We start from the raw sequence: 21,271 nt of genomic DNA, 5'->3' as shown, positions 1-21,271 counted from the left end.
CTCTGTCTCTCTCTGACAAAAAATAAATTTAAAAAATAAAGAATTAAAAAAAAAAGAATTACAAAAGTATAAAACAATTGTGATGAAATAATGATAACAGGGTGATTCAAAACAGCATCATATCATAAATAGTAAACAAGATCCAACTGAGACTGTAGAATATGAATCTCAGTGTACTAAGATAAGTGCATCTATTGTGATAACTTCATAGTGCCATCTAAAAAAGGAAAATGCAGGGGCGCCTGGGTAGTTTAGAGCCCTGCTACAGGCTCTGCACTGACAGTGTGGAGCCTGCTTGGGATTCCCTCCCTCCCTCCCTCCCTCCCTCCCTCCCTCCCTCTCTCTCTCTCTCTCTCTCTGCCTCTCTGCTCTTCCCCACTCATGCTCACTTGCTCGCTCTCTCTCAAAATAAATAAACATTTTTAAAAATTAAATAAAGAAAGAAAATGCATATAAAATGTATCACATGAATATCTGGAAACAGAATTTTCTTAAAGGACTGGTTATCTATTCTCCCCAGTGCCTTTTCTATTGGGAAATCTGGTCAAATAATGGCATGAAGTCATTGGAACTTATGCATTACTTCAGAGTACAGTGAGTTTTTCTAGAAGAAATGCAAAATAGGTTTTCTAGTATGAAATTAATGAAATGTTGTTAACGGCATAAAAGTGAATGAGAGAGGCATCATTCTCCATCCTGCTCGTAGCAAAAACTGATCAGATCATGCTATTTCTAAGACACTTAGGAAGATCAAGCTTGAAATTTAAGACAGATATCTCAGAAAAATCTAAATTAATTTATTGAATGTTATATAATCTCAGTGCCATATGATGTAGAACAATTAGTATATTCTTTTGTTTGCGTGTCAGAATTATTCAGTTATTTTACTTTGTTTAGTTGGAAGAAACTGACACAAAGTATGACTCAAATATTAGCTTATGTGTGGCACTCATATGATGAAGAAAAGTTGGTCAACTTTTTATTTCTATTTATCACTAAAAACCTGTGCTATAGGAAAAGACTTTTCATTTGTTTAGTTAATTATTTTGCCAGCTGTTTTTAGACGGAAGGAGAGAGCACCAACTATGCATACAGCAAAAAGAACATCACTACTCAAGAGAATGCACCCAAAATTACTCCGTATTCTTCTTTATTTCCAGAGACAAGTTAGCATTTGAAAAATAAGTCTCTTGAAAGTGAATGGAAATGAAAATTGGAAATACTAGCAACTTACAGTCTTGAGTTTGCAGTTTCACATGCCATGCAAAGAAATTGCCAGTGAATAAAAGATACTGCTTATCCTAACTGGCATATGCTGATTTCTGAGGGAAGAGGTGCTCATAGGAGTTTTTAAAATAAGCAATGAGATTGAAAATACTTCTTTGTGATATTGGTGCTGGCAGCAAAGACATTCTCTGGCTTCCTCTGATGATGTCTTAGCGATGTATTCAATGTCTTGATTGGCCTGAAGCCATCACTTCAGACCAAAACGCCAGGATTTTAATTGCTGAGGACAATGTACTGATATTTCCTAAGATGACTAAATTGTGGTGGAGACTGCTGATTACTAACAGCTTGCCTCTTTCCCCTTGAGAACTTCTCCTCTTGACAGAGAAAGGAAGAAATGTGTATTAGATTTTTTTTAAGTACACATTCTGCAGAAGACCATGAAGAAATACTTTTCAGAGCCGTATTAACCAGAGTGGATTAAGAATCTTTTCACCACTTCCTGTCGGGTAGAAGAACCATGCTTCCAGCATTTGAGTCTGTTCATCTGCATTTAGGTTACCTACAGTGAGCAATCTCTAATTTCTTTGTCTTCATCCAATCCACTTGTCAAAACCTGTCTGATAGAGCCACCACACACTTACTTGCATTCCTGGTGACCTATACTTGTAAATTAGAGGTTTCCAGCTCAATAGATACAAAGCAAAAGAAAGGAAACTGATTTAAGAGTCAAACTATCAAGTTAACTGGAGATCCCTTGGTAAAAAAAAATTTGTCGAATTTCATTCCGCTCACTGCTAATAAACAATTATTCTTACTATTATTAATTTTTAAATTTTGTTTACTATTTTTAAAATTGGGATTCATTTCTTTTTTATTTACCTAAGAGTTGTAGAACAAAATTAGGGGGAAAAACAAGGGTAATTGATGTAGAACCAAGCAGCTACATGTTCTCACCACTAGATGGTATCCTTACCTAAATAAGCTAAAATGCTGAATCAGTAATGTGGAAACCAATAAACGTGCTCATGAAGTGGGGCAACTGAATAAAGACATTTAGACTATGGAAAAGGAATACATTTTTTAATATTATTAGATAAGTAAGTTAGGGGCTAAAAATAGGAAATGCTTGACAGTCAAAATATTAATTTTAAAAATTCTTTAAAAAATGAATAATAAGCAAAAATAAATACAGGTCAAAACTTTATGATTTTAGTGTAATACAGTACATCCCAAAATAATATATTTGAAGAGTATATAAATACGAAATACTGGTAGGAAACTCAAACGTTAAGAAAATTTATAATCAAAATCAAATAATAAGGATAAAAATATAATCAACACATAAAACTTTGGTGTAATAATATGTATTGAAATTGACTTTTACTTGAGAGAGGAGTCATGGAACTATGATAAATGGTATTCTTAATGTTTATTTTCATATATATAATTTCTGTGCTAAAAAGCCTCCATCTTTTTTTTTTTTTTTAATTTTTTTTTTTTTAACGTTTATTTATTTTTGAGACAGAGACAGAGCATGAACGGGGGAGGGTCAGAGAGAGGGAGACACAGAATCTGAAACAGGCTCCAGGCTCTGAGCTGTCAGCACAGAGCCCGACGCGGGGCTTGAACTCACGGACCACGAGATCATGACCTGAGCCGAAGTCGGAGGCTTAACCGACTGAGCCACCCAGGCGCCCCAGCCTCCATCTTTTTTATATGAACTTTTGCCAAGCTAGTGTTAAGAATGCATTGTTGAGTAAGCCACATTTTCTGCCCTGAAGCACCTCAAGTCAGATTCTGAATGATTGGAGCCAATAGAGAAATTACATACCAGCTAGTCCTAGCTTGAATCTAATGCAGGAATCCTGTTTTAAATAATTGTGGTGAGAAGAAACCTTACTACTTTATACAACCCATTGCTTCATAGGGCTAATTTTAGGAAATTCTTACTTATTTTAAAGCATTTTAGTATAAGGAGTATCCAGTAGTTTTAGTTGTGCTTCTGGTGCAACACAGAGACAAATCTCCCACCTGATAGTCAGCCATTCAGATCATGGTCACAGGTACACTCTAGTCTTACTTTTTCCTCCAGAGTAAAAATTACTAAATTAATAGTATCCTTTACAATAATTTTGAATATAGTTACCCTTCTCTGTTTTATGTTTTCTGTACACTTTATATGCCATCTATCTATCTGTAAGTCACAAACAACAGTATGGATTTATATGAAATACTAATTAGAGACCTTTCTTGGGTTGGCATCCATCTGCTACTTACAATGCTGACTAGAGTTATTCAACTAGCTACAAATCCAACCCATATGTCTTTATCACAGGTACAATATGAAAGTCTTTGTTTCACAACTCTCAAACCTCATTAATTTATCAAGCAGTTTTCTAAGGAAGACATACAGATGGCCAACAGGTACATGAAAAGGTGCTCAACAGCACTAATCATCAGGGAAATGCAAATCAAAACCACAATGAGATGTCACCTCACACCTGTTAGAATGACTAATAACAAAAAGACAGGAAAATAACAAGTGTTGGCAAGGATGTAGAAAAAAAGGAACCCTTGTGCACTGTTGGTGTGGATGTAAATTTGTTCACCCACTATGGAAGACTCTATGAGATTCTTCAAAAAATTAAAAATACAACCACTGTATGATCCAGCAATTTTACTGCAGGGTATTTATCTGAAGAAAAAAAGATACCAACTCAAAAAGATAAATGCACCCCATGTTCATTGCAACATTATTTACAGTAGCCACAATATGGAAACAACCTAAGTGTTCCTCAGTGGATGGATAAAGAAGATGAGGTATATACATACAGTTGACCCTTGAACAACATGGTCAAACATGGGTTTGAACGGCATGGGTCCATTTATATGCAAATTTTCTTTATAGCACTGTAAATATATTTTCTCTTTCTTATGATTTTCTTAATATTTTCTCTAGCTTTATTGTAAGAATACAGTTATACAGTACATATACCATGTACAGAATATATGTTAATCAGCTGTTTTTGTTATTTGTAAGGCTTCTAGTCAACAGTAAGCTATTAGTAGTTAAGTTTTGGGGGAGTCAAAGGTATATGTGGAATTTCAACTGCACACATGGCCAGGGTTGGCACCCTTAACTCATGAAATCTTGCCATCTGCAACAACACAGATCAACTCTGAAAATATTACGCTAAGTGAAATAAGTCAGTCAGAGACAGATACTGTATGATCTCTCTTATATGTGGAATCCAAAAAAACACACACAAAAAACAAAGTTAAGCTCATAGATATAGAAAACAGATTGGTGGTTTCCAAAGGCAGGGGGTAGGTAGGGCAAAATGGGTGAAGAGGGAGTTAAAAGGTACAAACTTCCAGTTATAGAGTAAATAAGTCATGGGAATATAAAGTACAGCATGATGACTATAGTTAATACTGTATATACTATATATAGTTAATAATATGCAGCACAAAAATACAAATATATTGCATATTTGAAAGTTGCTAAGAGAGTAAAGAGTTCTTATCACAAGAAAAAAATTCTGTAACTATATATGGTGATCATTTTGCAGTATATAAATATATGTAATCATGTATACCTGAAACTAATGTATGTCAATTATTCCTCAAATAAAAAATGTATCAAGCAATTATTAGCTATCTGATATATGCAAAGCACCATTATCAGGCACTGGGATGCAAGTCAAAAGACCTGGTACTTTGGAGTTTGGAGGTGATGATAGGTGTCTGACTACACCAGTGTGTTTAGAATATAACCACAGGAAGAATGGAAGGAGACTCGCATGACAATTGGAGCACGGAAGACAGAGCTCTCTCTACCCTAGTCCCTGTTTTAGGGCTTCCTGTGGAGTTGGCAAGTTGAGCTAGATTTTGAAGGGTCAGGAGTTAGCACTGATAGCAGGAGTAGGATAAGGAAAGCTGGGCAACAGAAATTTGGGCCTTCATTCTGAGGCTGGTATTTCCCTGCTCTGTTCGAGAATCACTGTCTTTGCTAAAGAATCCAGAAGGGGAATGGTCGTGTAGTCCCCCATTACGCCTATTTGGGTAGATGTCCAAATGTCTTCCCTTTTTTGTTGTTCTTGCACCAAATAACTTTTTAAAAGGATCTAATCTTTTCCATGATAAAACCACCAATGATACAGGATTTCTGTTTTATTTGACAATCAAAATCAAAGGCAAAGTGTCAAAAACTATTCAAGTTGCTCTTGCTGCCTTTTTTTTTTTTTTTGAGAAAAGAAAAAAAAAAGTAAAAAAAAAAAAAAAAAGTCAAAGGGAAATTAAATGGGTGGGCATAACCCCAGGTAAAATTGTTAGGAATACACTGTGGCCTCCTCCCTCCAGGATGGCAGCTTTGTCTTCCTTCTCCAGTACTCTCCTGTACCACAACACACACGTTGTCAATCTCAAACACATTTGCAATCCATTCCCTCCTCTCTCGTCCTGTCCACGGTCTTCTCCAGAGTTTCCCATCTGTTGTTAAGCTTTTTTAAAACCCTAGCTAATAACAGAATTGTTCATGGCCAAGCATGGACTTGGTAGAAGATATCCCAGATGTATTTGAGTTTCCAGAGAGAGGCTGGAAGACTGGAAGTCTTTAAGATTCTAGTGAATAAGGCTAAAATAACCAGAATAATGCCCTCTTGAATCAGACTATGTTGGGAGCCATTCTTCTGACCCACCAATTGTTAAGCCAACCCAGTGTGTATTTCCTACCTCATTTACCTTCCCAAAACATCCAGCCCAGTAAGCACTGCTTGAATCAGGCATCAATGTATAAGATGAGAGTTAAATAAAGTGACATATAGGCAGCTGGAATGCAGACTTATGAACAAAGAATATCTTTTTATTCTTCTTGGAATTATAGCGGCAGATGTAAATTACATGGTTCTAGTTTTTAAAATACAGTGTTAATTTTTATTAGAAATTACGCTTGACATAATCAGAAAACCAAAACATAGCTTTTTGTTCAAGTACATTCATAAGATGGCTTTTGGTAAAGTAATAGTTATCTTCAATATTTTTATTTGGTTTGTTTTCCTTTTGGAACCAGGTTATTCAGAGAATATTCTACACAGTCAACAGATCTTGGAGTGGAAAAATAACTTCGACAGAAATAAGAAAAAGCAACTTTTTGCAAGTAGGTCTCTCATTGGAATTCATGTATAAAAGCAATTAAGGGGAGCCTGGGTGACTCAGTTAAGTGTCCAAGACTTGATACTGGCTCAGGTCATGATCTCACGGTCGTGGGACTGAGCCCCATGTTGAGCTCTGTGCTGAGCATGGGGCCTGCTTGGGTTTCTCTCTCTCTCTCTCTCTCGCTCTCGCTCTCTCTCGCTCTCTGTCCCCCTCTCTCCCCCACCCCGCCCTTTCCCTGCTTGCTTGCACATGCATGCTCTCTCTTTCTCTCAAAATAAATAAACCTAAAAAAAGAGCAGTTTAAATAATACTATTAGTTCATTTAACAAGTATTTGAGCGCTTACTGCATGCAAAGCACTTTCACTACTTTCAGTCATTAAGCATTTATCAGATAACCTGAGATGTGTTGGGGGTAACAAAGGTGAATAACCAGAGATTTTTGTATCGAGGCATGTGGAGTAAAAGAAAAGCACACAGTCACACCTGAGGAAAATTTTCACAGAAATGGGTAACAAATATGCATAGAAGGCCTCACAGGACTGACATGTGATCTTGACCTTGGAGGATATTGGGAGTTTATCAAAATAAAAAATTAGAAGGGGATTCCAGATAGAGGGAGCAGTATAAGCATAGAAGGCCTCACAGGACTGACATGTGATCTTGACCTTGGAGGATATTGGGAGTTTATCAAAATAAAAAATTAGAAGGGGATTCCAGATAGAGGGAGCAGTATAAGCATAGAAGGCCTCACAGGACTGACATGTGATCTTGACCTTGGAGGATATTGGGAGTTTATCAAAATAAAAAATTAGAAGGGGATTCCAGATAGAGGGAGCAGTATAAGCAAAGGCCCATAAGCATGAAAGTGTCTCAAGGCTCAAACGGAACAGTCTACTGGCTGGTGGCTCTGCAGAGACTGACCAGTGATGCAGCCTGGCAGGCTGGGTTAGGAAAGACCTTGCAAAAGGAATAGAGGGATTTTAACGTGATCCTTTTGACAATGACTCTTTATCCAGCTCCTACTGGAGTGGAGAAAAATATTAAAAATTCTTTTAAGAAAGACACATTTCATTCAATTTTTTAATTTATTTTACCTACTATGAAAGTGTTGACCACTAGTGGGAGCCTTTTACTGAGGTAATCTTCGTGCCTGACTGTGGAAGCTTCTGTTAATCTAAAGAATGGTTCATGGTTGAAAGGAAATATTTTATTTTCAATGAATCATACTAAATGAAGCTTAGGGTAATAATACCACCTTATGTACTCTTTTATTTTTCCATGTCTTCATCTGAGACAGACAAAGTAATGAAGACTTGGCAAAATGAGCAGCCCATAATACATATACACACCTTTTTTATTCTAAAATGAATAGTAATCATCACAGTGATTGTTAATATTTATTGAACACCTGGTGCCTGCCTCTCTCAGCAGGTAATATGGGATGGGTCAAAATGGCAGTAATTCCATAAAAAAGGCTTCATACCTTGAGAATGATGATAATCCCTCACATTCCTGAAGCACATTAGAGTTTATAGTTTCTAGCATTATTATAATATATATTTTTTTTTAACTGATGATAAAATTTGAGGCTCAGATACGGTTGAATGACAGGTAAGATCACACAGCAAGTAAGTGATTGAATTGGAAACGGAACTCAAATGTTCTTCCTAGAACATGGTTTAATTTTTCCCCTTCTCCCCTACCCCTCTCCTTATTCTTCCTATTAGTGCATTATTCATGAATGTATGCTCATGAAGCATTCAAGTACGTGACATATCTAGAATAACCAGCAGAAGTCACTATTTATCTCTTTATGCTGCCATTTCATTCCTTTTCCCAGACAGAACCCACATTATCTGTGGTTTTATTCCTTTGTATGTTTACATGAACCATACAGTTTTATTTTGTATGGCTACTGTTACGAGGTTTTGTAATATATGAGATCATTATTCTGTTAATTTGTTTTTTTTCCACTAATGGTATATCTTGACATTCTTTTCATTTCCATTCATATAAATCTATCTCATTTTTATGATTCTTCTGCATAATCTGTGGTATGGTTCTACCGTAACTAAATTACATACTCCCCTTTAGAAGATGTTGAAGTCATTTTCATATTTTTTCTTTGGAAAGATGCAGTGAATATCCCTGTACTTTCCTCCTGTTAAGAATCTTTCTAGAATAGGGGTGCCTGAGTGGCTCAGTCGGTTAAGCATCCGACTTTGTCTCAGGTCATGATCTCATGGTTTGAGCCCCACGTTGGGCTCTGTGCTGACAGCTCAGAGCCTAGAGCCTGTTTTGGATTGTGTCTCCCTCTCTGTCTCTGCCCCTCCCCGCTGACCCTCTGTCTCTCTCAAAAATAAACATTAAAAAATTAAATTAAAAAAAAATTTTTCTAGAATAGACTACTGGAGGGAAAATCCTGGATCAAATGGTATGTACATTTTCAGTCTGATAGATCCTGCCAAAAACCTGTACTCGTCCACACACATTCACCAACAGCAGAAGTCATCTTTTTCATTTTATGACAATCCAGTAGGTTAAAATGAGAGCTGCTTCTCAAGATTTGTTTTAATGTACATATTCTGCTTTATACATGTTAAAGAACATTTTGTAAAACAAAACATTACAAGCCTTGTTTGGAAAACAAAAAAAATTCCTGTTTTATCACCGTAATACAACTAATAACATTTTTGTATGTGTTTTTCTTGTCTCATATATATGTGCAGATTAAATGGATTTTACATATTCTTAGTGTGTATAATTTTATATACCATATTTTGCTTTTACCATGTCATGGTTTTCCTTTGTTTCTGTGTAGACTTTATAATTTTTACTGGCAGCAGAATCTTCCATTAAGTAGTTTTAGTCTCATAATTTATGTTCTCAGCTTGTCAGGGCATATTGGTTTCCCAGTATTTACATTTTGGAACATAATTTTTTATCGAAGTAATCTATTTGCACTATGAAATATTTATCTTTGTTCCTTATAATGTTTTTCACCTTTAATTCCACTGTATTTTCTAATCATATTGACATGTTTTTTTTGTCGTTGCTGTTAAGATTTAGCTAGTAAATATTTGTCTTTTTTTTTTAACTTTCCTTTTAAATTTTATTTATCTCTTATGGATAGCATATATCTAGATCTGTTTTTTTTGGGGGGGGTTGGTTTTTATACTCAATCTGAAAATGCTTTAATATGGAGACTCTATTCATTTATATTTATTGTGATTGTTGATATATCTGATCTGACTTCTGCCATCTCATTTTGTTTTTTCTATTTCCTAAGTTTCCTAATGGTTTCTTATATCTTTCTGAATTTTTCATTTCTGAAAACATCTCTATTTATCTCCCCACTTGCATGATAATTGTAAGAATTGTTAAGAGCCTGGGTTTAGCATTATTGTTTCTGGTGTTTTCCATCAGGGTACACAGTGAATCAGGGGAGACCCCGGTTCACTTCCAGCTTAGGGCCCCGCAGCTCCATCCCCCATATTTTCCACACCAGGCCACAGCCCATCAGCACAGTACCATACATAAGTCTCCTTTATAGTAAACTTGATCTCATTACAAAGCCAAACCCTGTATGTAGACTTCCACTCTACATAATAGAGGAGATGCCCAGTCTTCATAATTTTGGAAAGTTAAAAGCAATGTCAGTTCATGACCATCTATTTCAGCCTCTTGTGTGTTCTGGTTTGCTAGTTTGGGGACCTCTGACAGGATATAGTCTCCTTGGTAACAGTCCTTCCCTTTCCCTGCTTTTAAATTCTCCACAGCATCTATCCCTTTGGTAAGCATAATATAGAGTTTGTAAATGTTTATAGATTGGTCAGTTGATTAAAGGTAGGATGAGGTTGCCTGTTACAGTTCCTGGTTTAGTACCAAAACCAAAAATTTTAATTAAATTTAAAATAAAACTTCATTAGACTCTATATAATGGCCAAAGCTGGTTTTCATAATTTTAAAATAAATTAATCCTTCTCTTCATACTTTATTTCAGACTCTAGCCCTTTTGGAAGAAGAGGAAGATATAAACCAAATCACAGATTACTTCTCCTATGAACATTTCTATGTTATTTATTGTAAATTCTGGGAGCTAGATAGTGATCATGACCTCTACATCAGCCAGGCTGATTTATCTCGATATAATGACCAGGGTGAGTGTTTTATAGTTGTTAAGACTTAACTATTTTGAAGAAGGCAAGAGTTGTCTGAATTGTTACATGAATGAGAAATTCCCATTTCTTAAATTCTTTAATCAAGTCCTCTTTTTAAAAATTTTTTTTTTAATTTATTTTTGAGAGCGAGTGGGGGAGGTACAAAGAGGGAGGGGACAGAGGATCCAAAGCCGGCTCCACACTGACAGCAGAGATCCCAATGTAGGGTTCGAACTCACACCCTGAGCCGAAGTCAGACACTCAACCAACTGAGCCACCTAGGTGCTCCATCAAGTCCTCTTTAAAGAGCCAAGAATTTTTAAGTGGGAATGAGTGAAGGTATTGATTTTTCATTTAGAAGGCAAGTGTAGGAGAAGGGACTTAAGGTAAATAAGCAATTAGAGTCTTTGTTTTGATTGTCTTTGATTAATTTAATTAATTAGTATGTTTATTTTAATTTTGGGGAGAGAGAGGAGAGAAAGAGCACGTGCAGGGGAGAGACAGAGGGGAGAGAGAGAGTTCCAAGCAGGTTCTGCACTGTCAGTGCAGAGCCCCATGTGGGGCCCAAACTCAGGAGATTGAGATTATGAACTGAGCCGAGAGTTGGATGCTTAACCAACTGCACCACCCAGGCACTCTGTGATGTTTATTTTCTAGTGGTGAGTTGAATTAGATCCATTCCTATGTAGTTTATTTGAAAGAGAGTGTATGTACACCCTGTAAGTTTCCCATTTTACAGTATTTATAAACAGACAAGGATAAAATAATATGCCAGTGTTTTCAAGGACTAATAACAACTTACCTTTTGGGATTTAGATCCAGAATAGATATTTTCTCCACAGATGAATTTTGTGTGTTTTCTTTTATCAGAAAACAAAAATATTAAACATCACATGATACTACTCCTTTTGCTTCATTTTTACCAGTTAGTAAACTTATAACCTATTACCTGCAAATATTCTTCCTCAAGCACCAAGATACATTGACTCATTCTTTTCTCATAAGATTGTCTCATAAGATTCTCATAAGATTGTTCTATTCTTAAATGTCTTCTCAGGCACTGCTATTTATTTTAAATCAGCCTTTAGCCCTTTAGGTGTAGCAGAGTACAAATCTTAAATACATTGAATTTCACTTCTGTTATTTGGTATCTCTGTAATTAACTGTTTGCATCTTAAGAAGAGTTTCATTCTATATGATCTTAAGTATCATAGAACTTTCCATATATAAAAAAAGAGTCCTTCCTCTCTATTCTCAGGTGCCAACCAGGTATCAAGAGAAAATACTCAGATGTACTTATTGATGAACAAGCATTTTAGTACTATACCTCCCTTTTTCAAGTAGTCATAATCTTGCTGTCACCAGAATAGCATAAAGATGGAGATATTCACAGGCATATTGGGTCAGCTTTATTAGCTGTGCACCTTCTAATCACCGGTGGCCAGATCATCTGTGTAACATGAGGTCATACAAACCTTATGGGCTCTAAAGCACTCTCTCCAGCTGATACAATCATAATTCTCATTAGGTTCCAAAATGTATATATACACATAACAATCCAGTAGAGGGTATATTAAAGTGATGATGTCCAAATAAGTAGGCATCTAAGCCTGCATGATGAAGAGCCCATCAAAACTACATAATTGGCAATCCATCAGCCTGTCCTAAATGGGACAACATGATCTTCGATTTTAGGGCAAACCTTCCAAATGTAAAAAAGACTTTGGCTTTGGGATTAAATGTCCATGCCTTTCCTATACAGCCCTCTGTTTGTATAGTACAAATTATTATAAACCAATGTTCACCAAAGTCTAGAAGGTCCTTATATAAGCTTTGTGGCCAGGCATGGCTCTACTGACACCCATATTCCCAACATTCTTCAGCCAAATTAATTTTACCTTTAGGTTGACTATACCTAACTGTGTGCAGAAGAATTAGATGCTGATAGCTACTGTCTAATAACTCCATCACTTATTTGGAAATTTTAGTGTACATGCTATTGCCTGGGGCACTTCTTAAAACAACAGATTCTGTCCTCACCAAATCCCTAGGTCTGAGATCTATTGACATAGCCTTTTGGTAAAACTAAAGGCTTTGGTTATTTTGAACCAACAATGAGGTACACTGCTATAGATTCTCTAGGATCTACCATCAAAAGCAACATGCTATCTTAAGATAAAATTGTATGTTATGTCCTGGACTTTTATGGAATAAGAATATATGAAAAGTATGTTTGTGGTATGTTTAGGTATCTTCTATAAAATTCTACTTGAAAGCATTCTCCATTGTTGTACTCAGAGTCCCTTATCTTAGGAGTTGCTGATCAGTTCCCCTTGAATTTAATACGAGGATAAAATTTGTCTTGTTTTAGAGGAAAATTGTCTTAGATACAAGATCAATATAAATCCTATACGTTTTTGTCTTAGTTGTTAGGATGCTCAACTATATTAATACATCACAGCTGTCAGGCATAATCATTTGCCTATTCTTTTTTTTTAATGATTGATTATGCCACTTCAAATTCTTACTTTCAAAATATAAATTATACATAAGTAAAAATTTAAATATTCATATTCTTGTTATAGAAGATTATTATGTTTTAGCTCATAGCTACTGAAAATAAATTTGCCCAAAGTATTGCCTTTATGGAACATGTTCCTAACTAGCTTTGTACTTTCTTATTTACATTTAGCTTCATCAAACAGAATTATTGAAAGGATATTTTCTGGGGCAGTAACAAGGTAAGAAAAAGCATCTGAGTTTAAAAATGAATTACAGGTAATACTTTAACAATCTCATTTTAGCACAGCTTCATACATGTCATTATGACATGTATGTCATGGCTTCATACAAGACAGCAGTAATTCTTTATATACAGACATTAATCCTTTACCTAAGTACAGGTAAAGGTATTTGATCCTGGTGATTATTTGCATTCAAATTAGAAACCAGACTTCTTTTTTCACACCAGCAAATGTCTTCTGGTTTCACCCTTCTAGGCCTTTGAAAACAGGATAGGTTTTGTAACCTTTGTAAGATTTCCAGCCTTCTAATTTTTTTTTTTTACTTTTTATTTAAATTTTAGTTATAGCCTTCTAATTTTTTTAACTTAATTTCCAAAGAAGGTGTTGCTTTATTTCTTAGTCTGTCATCCTACTAAATTCACCCGAGTAATTGCTCAGGAAACTTGATAATGATATGTTTTCTTCAGGGGAAAAACAGTACAGAAAGAGGGAAGAATGAGCTATGCAGATTTTGTTTGGTTTTTGATCTCTGAGGAAGACAAAAGGAACCCAACCAGGTACGACTTCTTAAGATTCCTTTGCCAGTAACATTTAACACTTAAACAAAGCTTAAAAAATTGATGATGCATATCCATTGGATGCCATCTTGATGTAGGGGTACCAAGATGGATTAGACTTATTCTCTGCCCTCTTAGACTGAATCCATAGTCATAAAATATCAAGAGAAGTATTTTTACCCCCAGAAACAAAGGTGAAGTAACATGTGAGCTGGCTCTGAAGAATAAGTAGGACTTACTTTATACAGAATGTAGGAATATATATTGTGAATTTTGTTGTTTTATGATCTTGATGGTTCAGTAATAAATCAGAGAGAGAAAGAAGAGCAAATTGTGGATGACTGGTATAGATAAATTAGAATCATCTTTCCCTTTCCTTGGCACTCTCAAATGTACCTTGATTTGTAGTTTTGAGTTTACACGTGTATTTCTGGCCACTAGTCTCATGTTTAAGCCAAAAATCTAGGCCCCTCTCTTCTTTTTATTCCCAGCTTATATAATAACACAATACCCAATACATAGTTTGTGCTTAGTACCAAGGGAGGGAAAGGCTATAGTTTTTGGTGCTCCTTGCTAGTATAACTGACTCAACTGTGTGCATGTTGGTTGAAGTATTTATCTAAATATTGGATATATGGTTTAGAGCTCAGTGAAGGTAGTGGGGCACCTGGGTGGCTCAGTGGGTTAAGCATCTGACTTCTGCTCAGGTCATGATCTCTTGGTTCATGAGTTCAAGCCCCACTTCGGGCTCTCTATATTGACAGCTCAGAGTCTGGAGCCTGCTTCGGATTCTATGTTTCCCTCTCTGTCCCTCCCCCACTTGCGCTGTCTCTTTCTTTCAGAAATAAATAAACATCAAAAAAAATTTTTTTTAATTTTTTTTCAACGTTTTTTTTAAATTTATTTTTGGGACAGAGAGAGACAGAGCATGAATGGGGGAGGGGCAGAGAGAGAGGGAGACACAGAATCGGAAACAGGCTCCAGGCTCTGAGCCATCAGCCCAGAGCCCGACGCGGGGCTCGAACCCACGGACCGCGAGATCGTGACCTGGCTGAAGTCGGACGCTTAACCGACTGCGCCACCAAGGCGCCCCCAAAATTTTTTTAAAAAAGAATTCAGTGAAGTAGAAATCTAAGCTATTTATTGGGCAGCCTATTAGATTATTTTTAAATAACTTTGTTTTTCATTTCAAACAATAATTTATTGTCCATTAGAGGCAATTTAGAAAACATGGGTAAGCAGAAGAAAATAAATTTTAATTCTAACACTCAGAATAAGACACTATTAAAAAAGTTGGTAGGGGCGCCTGGGTGGCGCAGTCGGTTAAGCGTTCGACTTCAGCCAGGTCACGATCTCGCGGTCCGTGAGTTCGAGCCCCGCGTCGGGCTCTGGGCTGATGGCTCAGAGCCTGGAGCCTGTTTCTGATTCTGTGTCTCCCTCTCTCTCTGCCCCTCCCCCGTTCATGCTCTGTCTCTCTCTGTCCCCCAAAAAATAAATAAACGTTGAAAAAAAAATTAAAAAAAAAAAAAAAAGTTGGTATATATTGTATGGTCTATTTCATATATTGTTACATACATGTTAGACATTAAGATTAGCTCCATTAGATTAAGTCTTAATTACCATACACTCCAAAATTTTGATGGATTGCTTTCCAAAACAATAGTTGCAGCTAAACAGTTGTAACACTCACTACTTTTTTCATTAAAATAAATTTTCCAAGGGGTACCTGGGTGGCTCATTCACTTGAGCATCCGACTTTTGATTTCACCACAGGTCATGATCCCAGTGTTGTGGGAATGAGACCCTCATTGGGCTCCATACTGATTATGGAACCTGCTTGAGATTCATTCTCTCTCTCTCTCTCTCTCCCTCCCTCCCCCCCCCCCCCGCCCCTCTCCCACACTCCTGCTTTCTCTCTCTAAAATAAAATTTAAAAGTTTTTTAAAAATAAGTAAATAAGTAAGTATTCCTAAATGGAATTGTTAGGTTAAAAGGGTATAGATATTTTGGGGGGAATTTATAAAAATTATTAAGTTGGTCTTTAGAAAATTTTTGTCACTTTATACCTTTATCAACAAGATACAGCATATTACTAACACTAGGTATTTTCCTCTTAAAAATATTTTCCAACTTGATAAATTAAAAATTCAGTATTATGTATATTGCATTTCTTTGATTACTAATGAGGCTGAATTTTTTCATACCATTCAGCCTTTTTTATTTCATTTTAGCCAACTTGCCTTTTCATGTCTTTTGCTCATTTCTGTTTTTATTTTATAACAAATACAAAAAATATTAAAGTTTTTTATATTTAATAATGAAGCTATTAAAAAATATATAAAATAAAAATATCTAAACTACATACATTCAAAAACCTTAATATGAAATTCACTCATAATTCCATGACCCATATTTAATATTGGTACATATCCATTCACTCCTCTTTCTCCCTTTCCTTCTCTCCTGACTCTTTCTCCTCCTATTCCTCCCTGCACCAAAAGATATATTATGCTAAATGGTATCATATTATATAGATTTGTGATACACTTTTTCACCTAACAATATATTTCCATGCCAGTAAGTATGCATGGTTTTTTTCCTCTTTTTTTTAATTTAATTTTTTTAATTTACATCCAAGATAGTTAGCATATAGTGCAACAATGATTTCAGGAGTAGATTCCTTAATGCCCCTTACCCATTTAGCCCATCCCCCCTCCCACAACCCTTCCAGTAACCCTCTGTTTGTTCTTCATATTTAAGAGTCTCTTATGTTTTGTCCCCCTCCCTGTTTTTATATTATTTTTGCTTCCCTTCCATTGTGTTCATCTGTTCTGTGTCTTAAAGTCCTCATATGATATTTGTCTTTCTCTGGTGGACTAATTTCGCTTAGCATAATATCCTCGAGTTCCATCCATGTAGTTGCCAATGGCAAGATTTCATTCTTTTTGATTGCTGAGTAATACTCCTGTGTGTGTGTGTGTGTGTGTGTGTGTGTATACATATATATATATACGTATACACACACACACACACACACCACATCTTCTTTATCCATTCATTCATTGATGGACATTTGGGCTCTTTCCATACTTTGGCTATTGTTGATAGTGCTGCTATAAACATTGGGGTATTTCAAACAGCACACCTGTATCCCTTGGATAAATACCTAGTAGTGCAATTGCTGGGTCATAGGGTAGTTCTATTTTTAATTTTTTGAGGGACCTCCATACTGTTTTCCACAGTGGCTGCACCAGTTTGCATTCCCACCTACAATGCAAAAGAGATCCTGTTTCTCTGCATCCTTGCCAACATCTGTTGTTGCCTGAGTTGTTAATGTTAGCCATTCTGACAGGTGTGAGGTGGTATCTCATTGTGGTTTTGATTTGTATTTCATCATTCCCCTGATGATGAGTGATGTTGAGCATTTTTTCATATGTAGTATGCATGTTTATAATTTATCATTAATTTACTATTTTGAAAGCTTAGGTTGTTTCAGTTAGATCACCTAAATTTCCAAAGATTTGAAGGCTATTCTTTTTTCTAATTCTTGCCTTCTCAGTGTTCTGTTAACTCTCTCAACAACCTTTTATCTTTCATATTTCCTCAGTTATGAAAAAGCTTTTCTCAAATAATTCTCATCTATATTTTCCCATTTCTGGCACCTTATTATCCCATAAGGACAAATGAAGAGAGCTAGAAATGGTAATGAAGATTAATATAACAAACGACGAATATATAGTTCTTCAGTCTTCTCTCAGCTTCTTTAAAAAACATAAGTTACAGGGGCGCCTGGGTGGCGCAGTCGGTTAAGCGTCCGACTTCAGCCAGGTCACGATCTCTTAGTCCGTGAGTTCGAGCCCCGCGTCGGGCTCTGGGCTGATGGCTCAGAGCCTGGAGCTTGTTTCTGATTCTGTGTCTCCCTCTCTCTCTGCCCCTCCCCCGTTCATGCTCTGTCTCTCTCTGTCCCAAAAATAAATAAAACATTGAAAAAAAAATTAAAAAAAAAAAAACATAAGTTACATAAAGTAATAATTATACCAGTGTAGTTTTGGTAATATATATATAGTAATGTGTGTGTATATTAATATTATAATATATGTATTATATATTATATATATAACAATAGAAAAGTATAATTAAAAGTAATAATTAGACCAGTATAGTTTTGGTAGTATATATACTAATTAGTATATATTATATATTATAATATATAATTAATATATATCATATATTAATATAAATATATTATAGTAATATATATAGATGTAATATGAATAACAATAGTAGCATAAAAAGAAGAAGGAAGAAGGAAGAGAGTTATATAGGAGTAACATTTCAGTATCTCACTGGAATTAAGAATAAATCTGGGGGCGCCTGGGTGGCTCAGTCGGTTAAGCGGCTGACTTCGGCTCAGGTCATGATTTCGTGGTCCATGAGTTCGAGCCCCGCGTTGGGCTCTGTGCTGACAGCTCAGAGCCTGGAGCCTGTTTTGGATTCTGTGTCTCCCTCTCTCTGACCCTCCCCCGTTCATGCTCTGTCTGTCTCTGTCTCAAAAATAAATAAACGTTAAAAAAAAAAAGAAGAAATCTGAAGTAGATTATAAGATAAAAATGTATATGGCAAGCCCTTAGAGGAAACCACTAGAAAATTAATTCAAAAATGTATAGTGAACAAAATCATTAAATGAATTAGAATGTTACACTTAGAATCACTTAATGTAATCACCTAATCACTTAATGTAAAAGAAAGCAGTAAAGGAGAAATAGGAAAAATGCCACACAGATAGAAAACAAAAAGTAAAATGGCAGACATTATTCCAACTATATCAATAATAACAATTTATAAATGTGAATGGATTAAATATTCCATCAAAAGACAGAGGTTTTCCAGACTGGATTTAAAAACCAATATACAATTGGGGTGCCTGGGTGGCTCAGTTGGTTAAACCTCTGACTTCGGCTCCAACTTTGGCTCAGGTCATGATCTCGCAGTTTGTGAGTTTGAGCCCCGCATCAGGCTCTGTGCTGACAGCTCAGAGCCTGGAGCCTGCTTGGGATTCTGTGGCTCCCTCTCTCTCTGCCCCTCCCCCACTTGTGCGTGTGCGCACTCTCCCTCTCTCCCTCTCTCTCTCTCCCTCTCTCTCTCTCTCTCTCTCAAAAATAAATGTAAAAAAAAAAAAAAAAACCATTATATGCTGTCTATATGAGACACAGATTTAAAGATCCAAAAGGGAGAAAAAGGAAATATAAAGATATGTCATGCAAGCAACAACCATAGGAAACTTAAAGTGGTTTTATAAATATCAGAGAATGTAGACTTTAATACAAAAAGAGTTACCCGAAACAAAGAAGGACGTTTTATATGATAAAAGGGTCAGTCCAACAGAAAGACTCTACAATTAGAAACATATGCACCTTACAACATCAAACCCTATAAAATACATGAAACAAAACTGACAGAATTGAAATAAACAATTCAACAATAATAGCTGAAGACCTCAATACCCCACTTTCAGTGGTGGATGAACGGCCAGGAGGAAGATAAACAAGGAAATGGAAGTCATGAACAATAGTACAAACAAAACTATAGACCAAATAGACCTAACAGATATCTATAGAATACTCCACCTAAGAACAATAGAATATATATTCTTGTCAAGTACACATGGAATATTCCCCAGGATAGAACATATGACAGGCCGTAAAACAGCCTCAAATAAATATAAAAAGAAGTAAAATCATACAAAGCATAGTCTCTGACCATAATGAGATAAAATTAACAATAACTTATAGGAACTTGGGAGTTTACAAACATGTAGAAACAACACACTGCTTAAATAACCAGTGGGGAAAAAAAAAAACTAATACATCAAAAGAAATAATTTGAATCTCTTGGTAGATTTTTTTTTAATTTTTAATGTTTATTTTTTAGAGAGAGAGAGAGACAGATTGTGAGTGGGGGAGGGGCAGAGAGAAAGGGAGACACAGAACTCAAAGTGGGCTCCAGGCTCTTCACTGTCAGAACAGAGCCTGACACAGGGCTCGAACTCCCAAACTATGAGATCATCTCCTGAACTGAAGTCAGATACTAAACCAACTGAGCTACCTAGGTGCCCCAAAAGGAAATAATTTGAAAGGAAGGAAAATGAAGGAAAAAGTAAAAAGCTTTGTTTAAGATGAATGAAAATGGAAACACAGTATGCCAAAACTTATGGGATGTAGCAAATGCATTACTAAGAAAAATGTGTAGCTTTAAACACATATACTAAAATACAAGAAATGTCACAAATCAATAACCTAACTTTCTACTTCAAAGACACTGGGAAAAAAGGAGGAAATTAAGCATAGCAAACACAAGGAAAGAAGAAAGATTGAAGTGGATAAATTAAGTAGAGAATAGAAAAATAATAAAGAAAATCAATGGAACCAAAAATCAAGATTTTTTTAAAGAATTAATAAGGCCTTAGCTACAGGACACCTGAGTGGCTCAGTCGGTTAGGTGTCTGACTCTTGATCTCGGATCAGGTCTTGATCTGAGGTTTGTGGATTCAAGCCCAACATTGGACTCCAGGATGGGCGTGAAACCTACTTTATGAATGAATGAATGAATGAATGAATGAATGAATGAATGAAGCAAGCCTTAGCTACACTGATCAAGAAGAAAAGAGAACATTCAGATTATTAAGGTCAGAATAAAAGATGTAACATGAATGCTGACCTTACAGGAGTAAAAAGGATTGTCATACACACATATATAACAACTTTATACTAACAAATTAGATAACTTAGACAAAATGGGCAAATTCTTGGAGGGACATAAACTGCTATACTGGTTCTAGATGAAACAACTCTGGCTAGGAAAAATAATCCCAGGCTGAGATGGCACACTGGAAAATGAAAGGAATTTCTTTGACCTGATTAAGAAAAACCCAAAGCTAACAACTAGTGAAAGGTGAAAGACTGAAATCTATTTCCTGTGATCAGAGAAAAGATAAGGATGTCTATTCTTTCAACATTGTACTGAAGGTTCTAGCCAGGACTATTAGACAAGCTAATGAAGTAAAAAGCATCCAAATTGGAAAGGAACAAGGAAAACTATCTATTTGAGTATAGTTTATACAGGAAATCCCAAGAAATTGACTAAAAAACTACTAGAGGGGCACCTGGGTTAAGTGTCTGACTTTGGCTCAGGTTATGATATCACAGCTCATGAGTTCAAGTGCCGCATTGGGTTCTGTGCTGACAATGCAGAGCCTAGAACTTGCTTCAGATTCTGTGTCTTCCTCTCTCTGCCCCTCTCCTGCTTGCACTGTCTTCTCTCAAAAATAAATAAACGTGAAAAAAAAAAAACTGTTAGAGCTCAGTAAAGGTTAAATAAGGTTGCAGGATATAGTATCAATTTATAAAAAATCTATTTCTATGC

The 21,271-nt window shown here is 35.9% G+C and overlaps 1 protein-coding gene across 3 annotated transcripts in view; it reads left to right on the top strand.

Annotated features, from left to right (window-relative positions):
• PPP2R3A (protein phosphatase 2 regulatory subunit B''alpha) overlaps positions 1–21,271 on the top strand; it is a 201,788-nt gene that overhangs the window by 122,479 nt on the left and 58,038 nt on the right. For 2 of the 3 annotated variants that reach the window (XM_043595338.1, XM_043595341.1), the window contains 4 exons: positions 6,302–6,388; positions 10,392–10,548; positions 13,241–13,289; positions 13,760–13,849. In XM_043595338.1, coding sequence (XP_043451273.1) covers positions 6,302–6,388; positions 10,392–10,548; positions 13,241–13,289; positions 13,760–13,849 — 383 coding nt within the window. The remainder of the gene's footprint in view (positions 1–6,301; positions 6,389–10,391; positions 10,549–13,240; positions 13,290–13,759; positions 13,850–21,271) is intronic. The other variant, XM_043595340.1, reaches the window with a different exon arrangement.

Source organism: Prionailurus bengalensis, chromosome C2 (assembly GCF_016509475.1).
Source record: "Prionailurus bengalensis isolate Pbe53 chromosome C2, Fcat_Pben_1.1_paternal_pri, whole genome shotgun sequence".
In the NCBI taxonomy this organism is placed as follows: domain Eukaryota; kingdom Metazoa; phylum Chordata; class Mammalia; order Carnivora; family Felidae; genus Prionailurus; species Prionailurus bengalensis.
The sequence above is the reverse complement of the archived record's forward strand: the minus strand, read 5'-3'. Positions and strand labels throughout refer to the sequence as shown.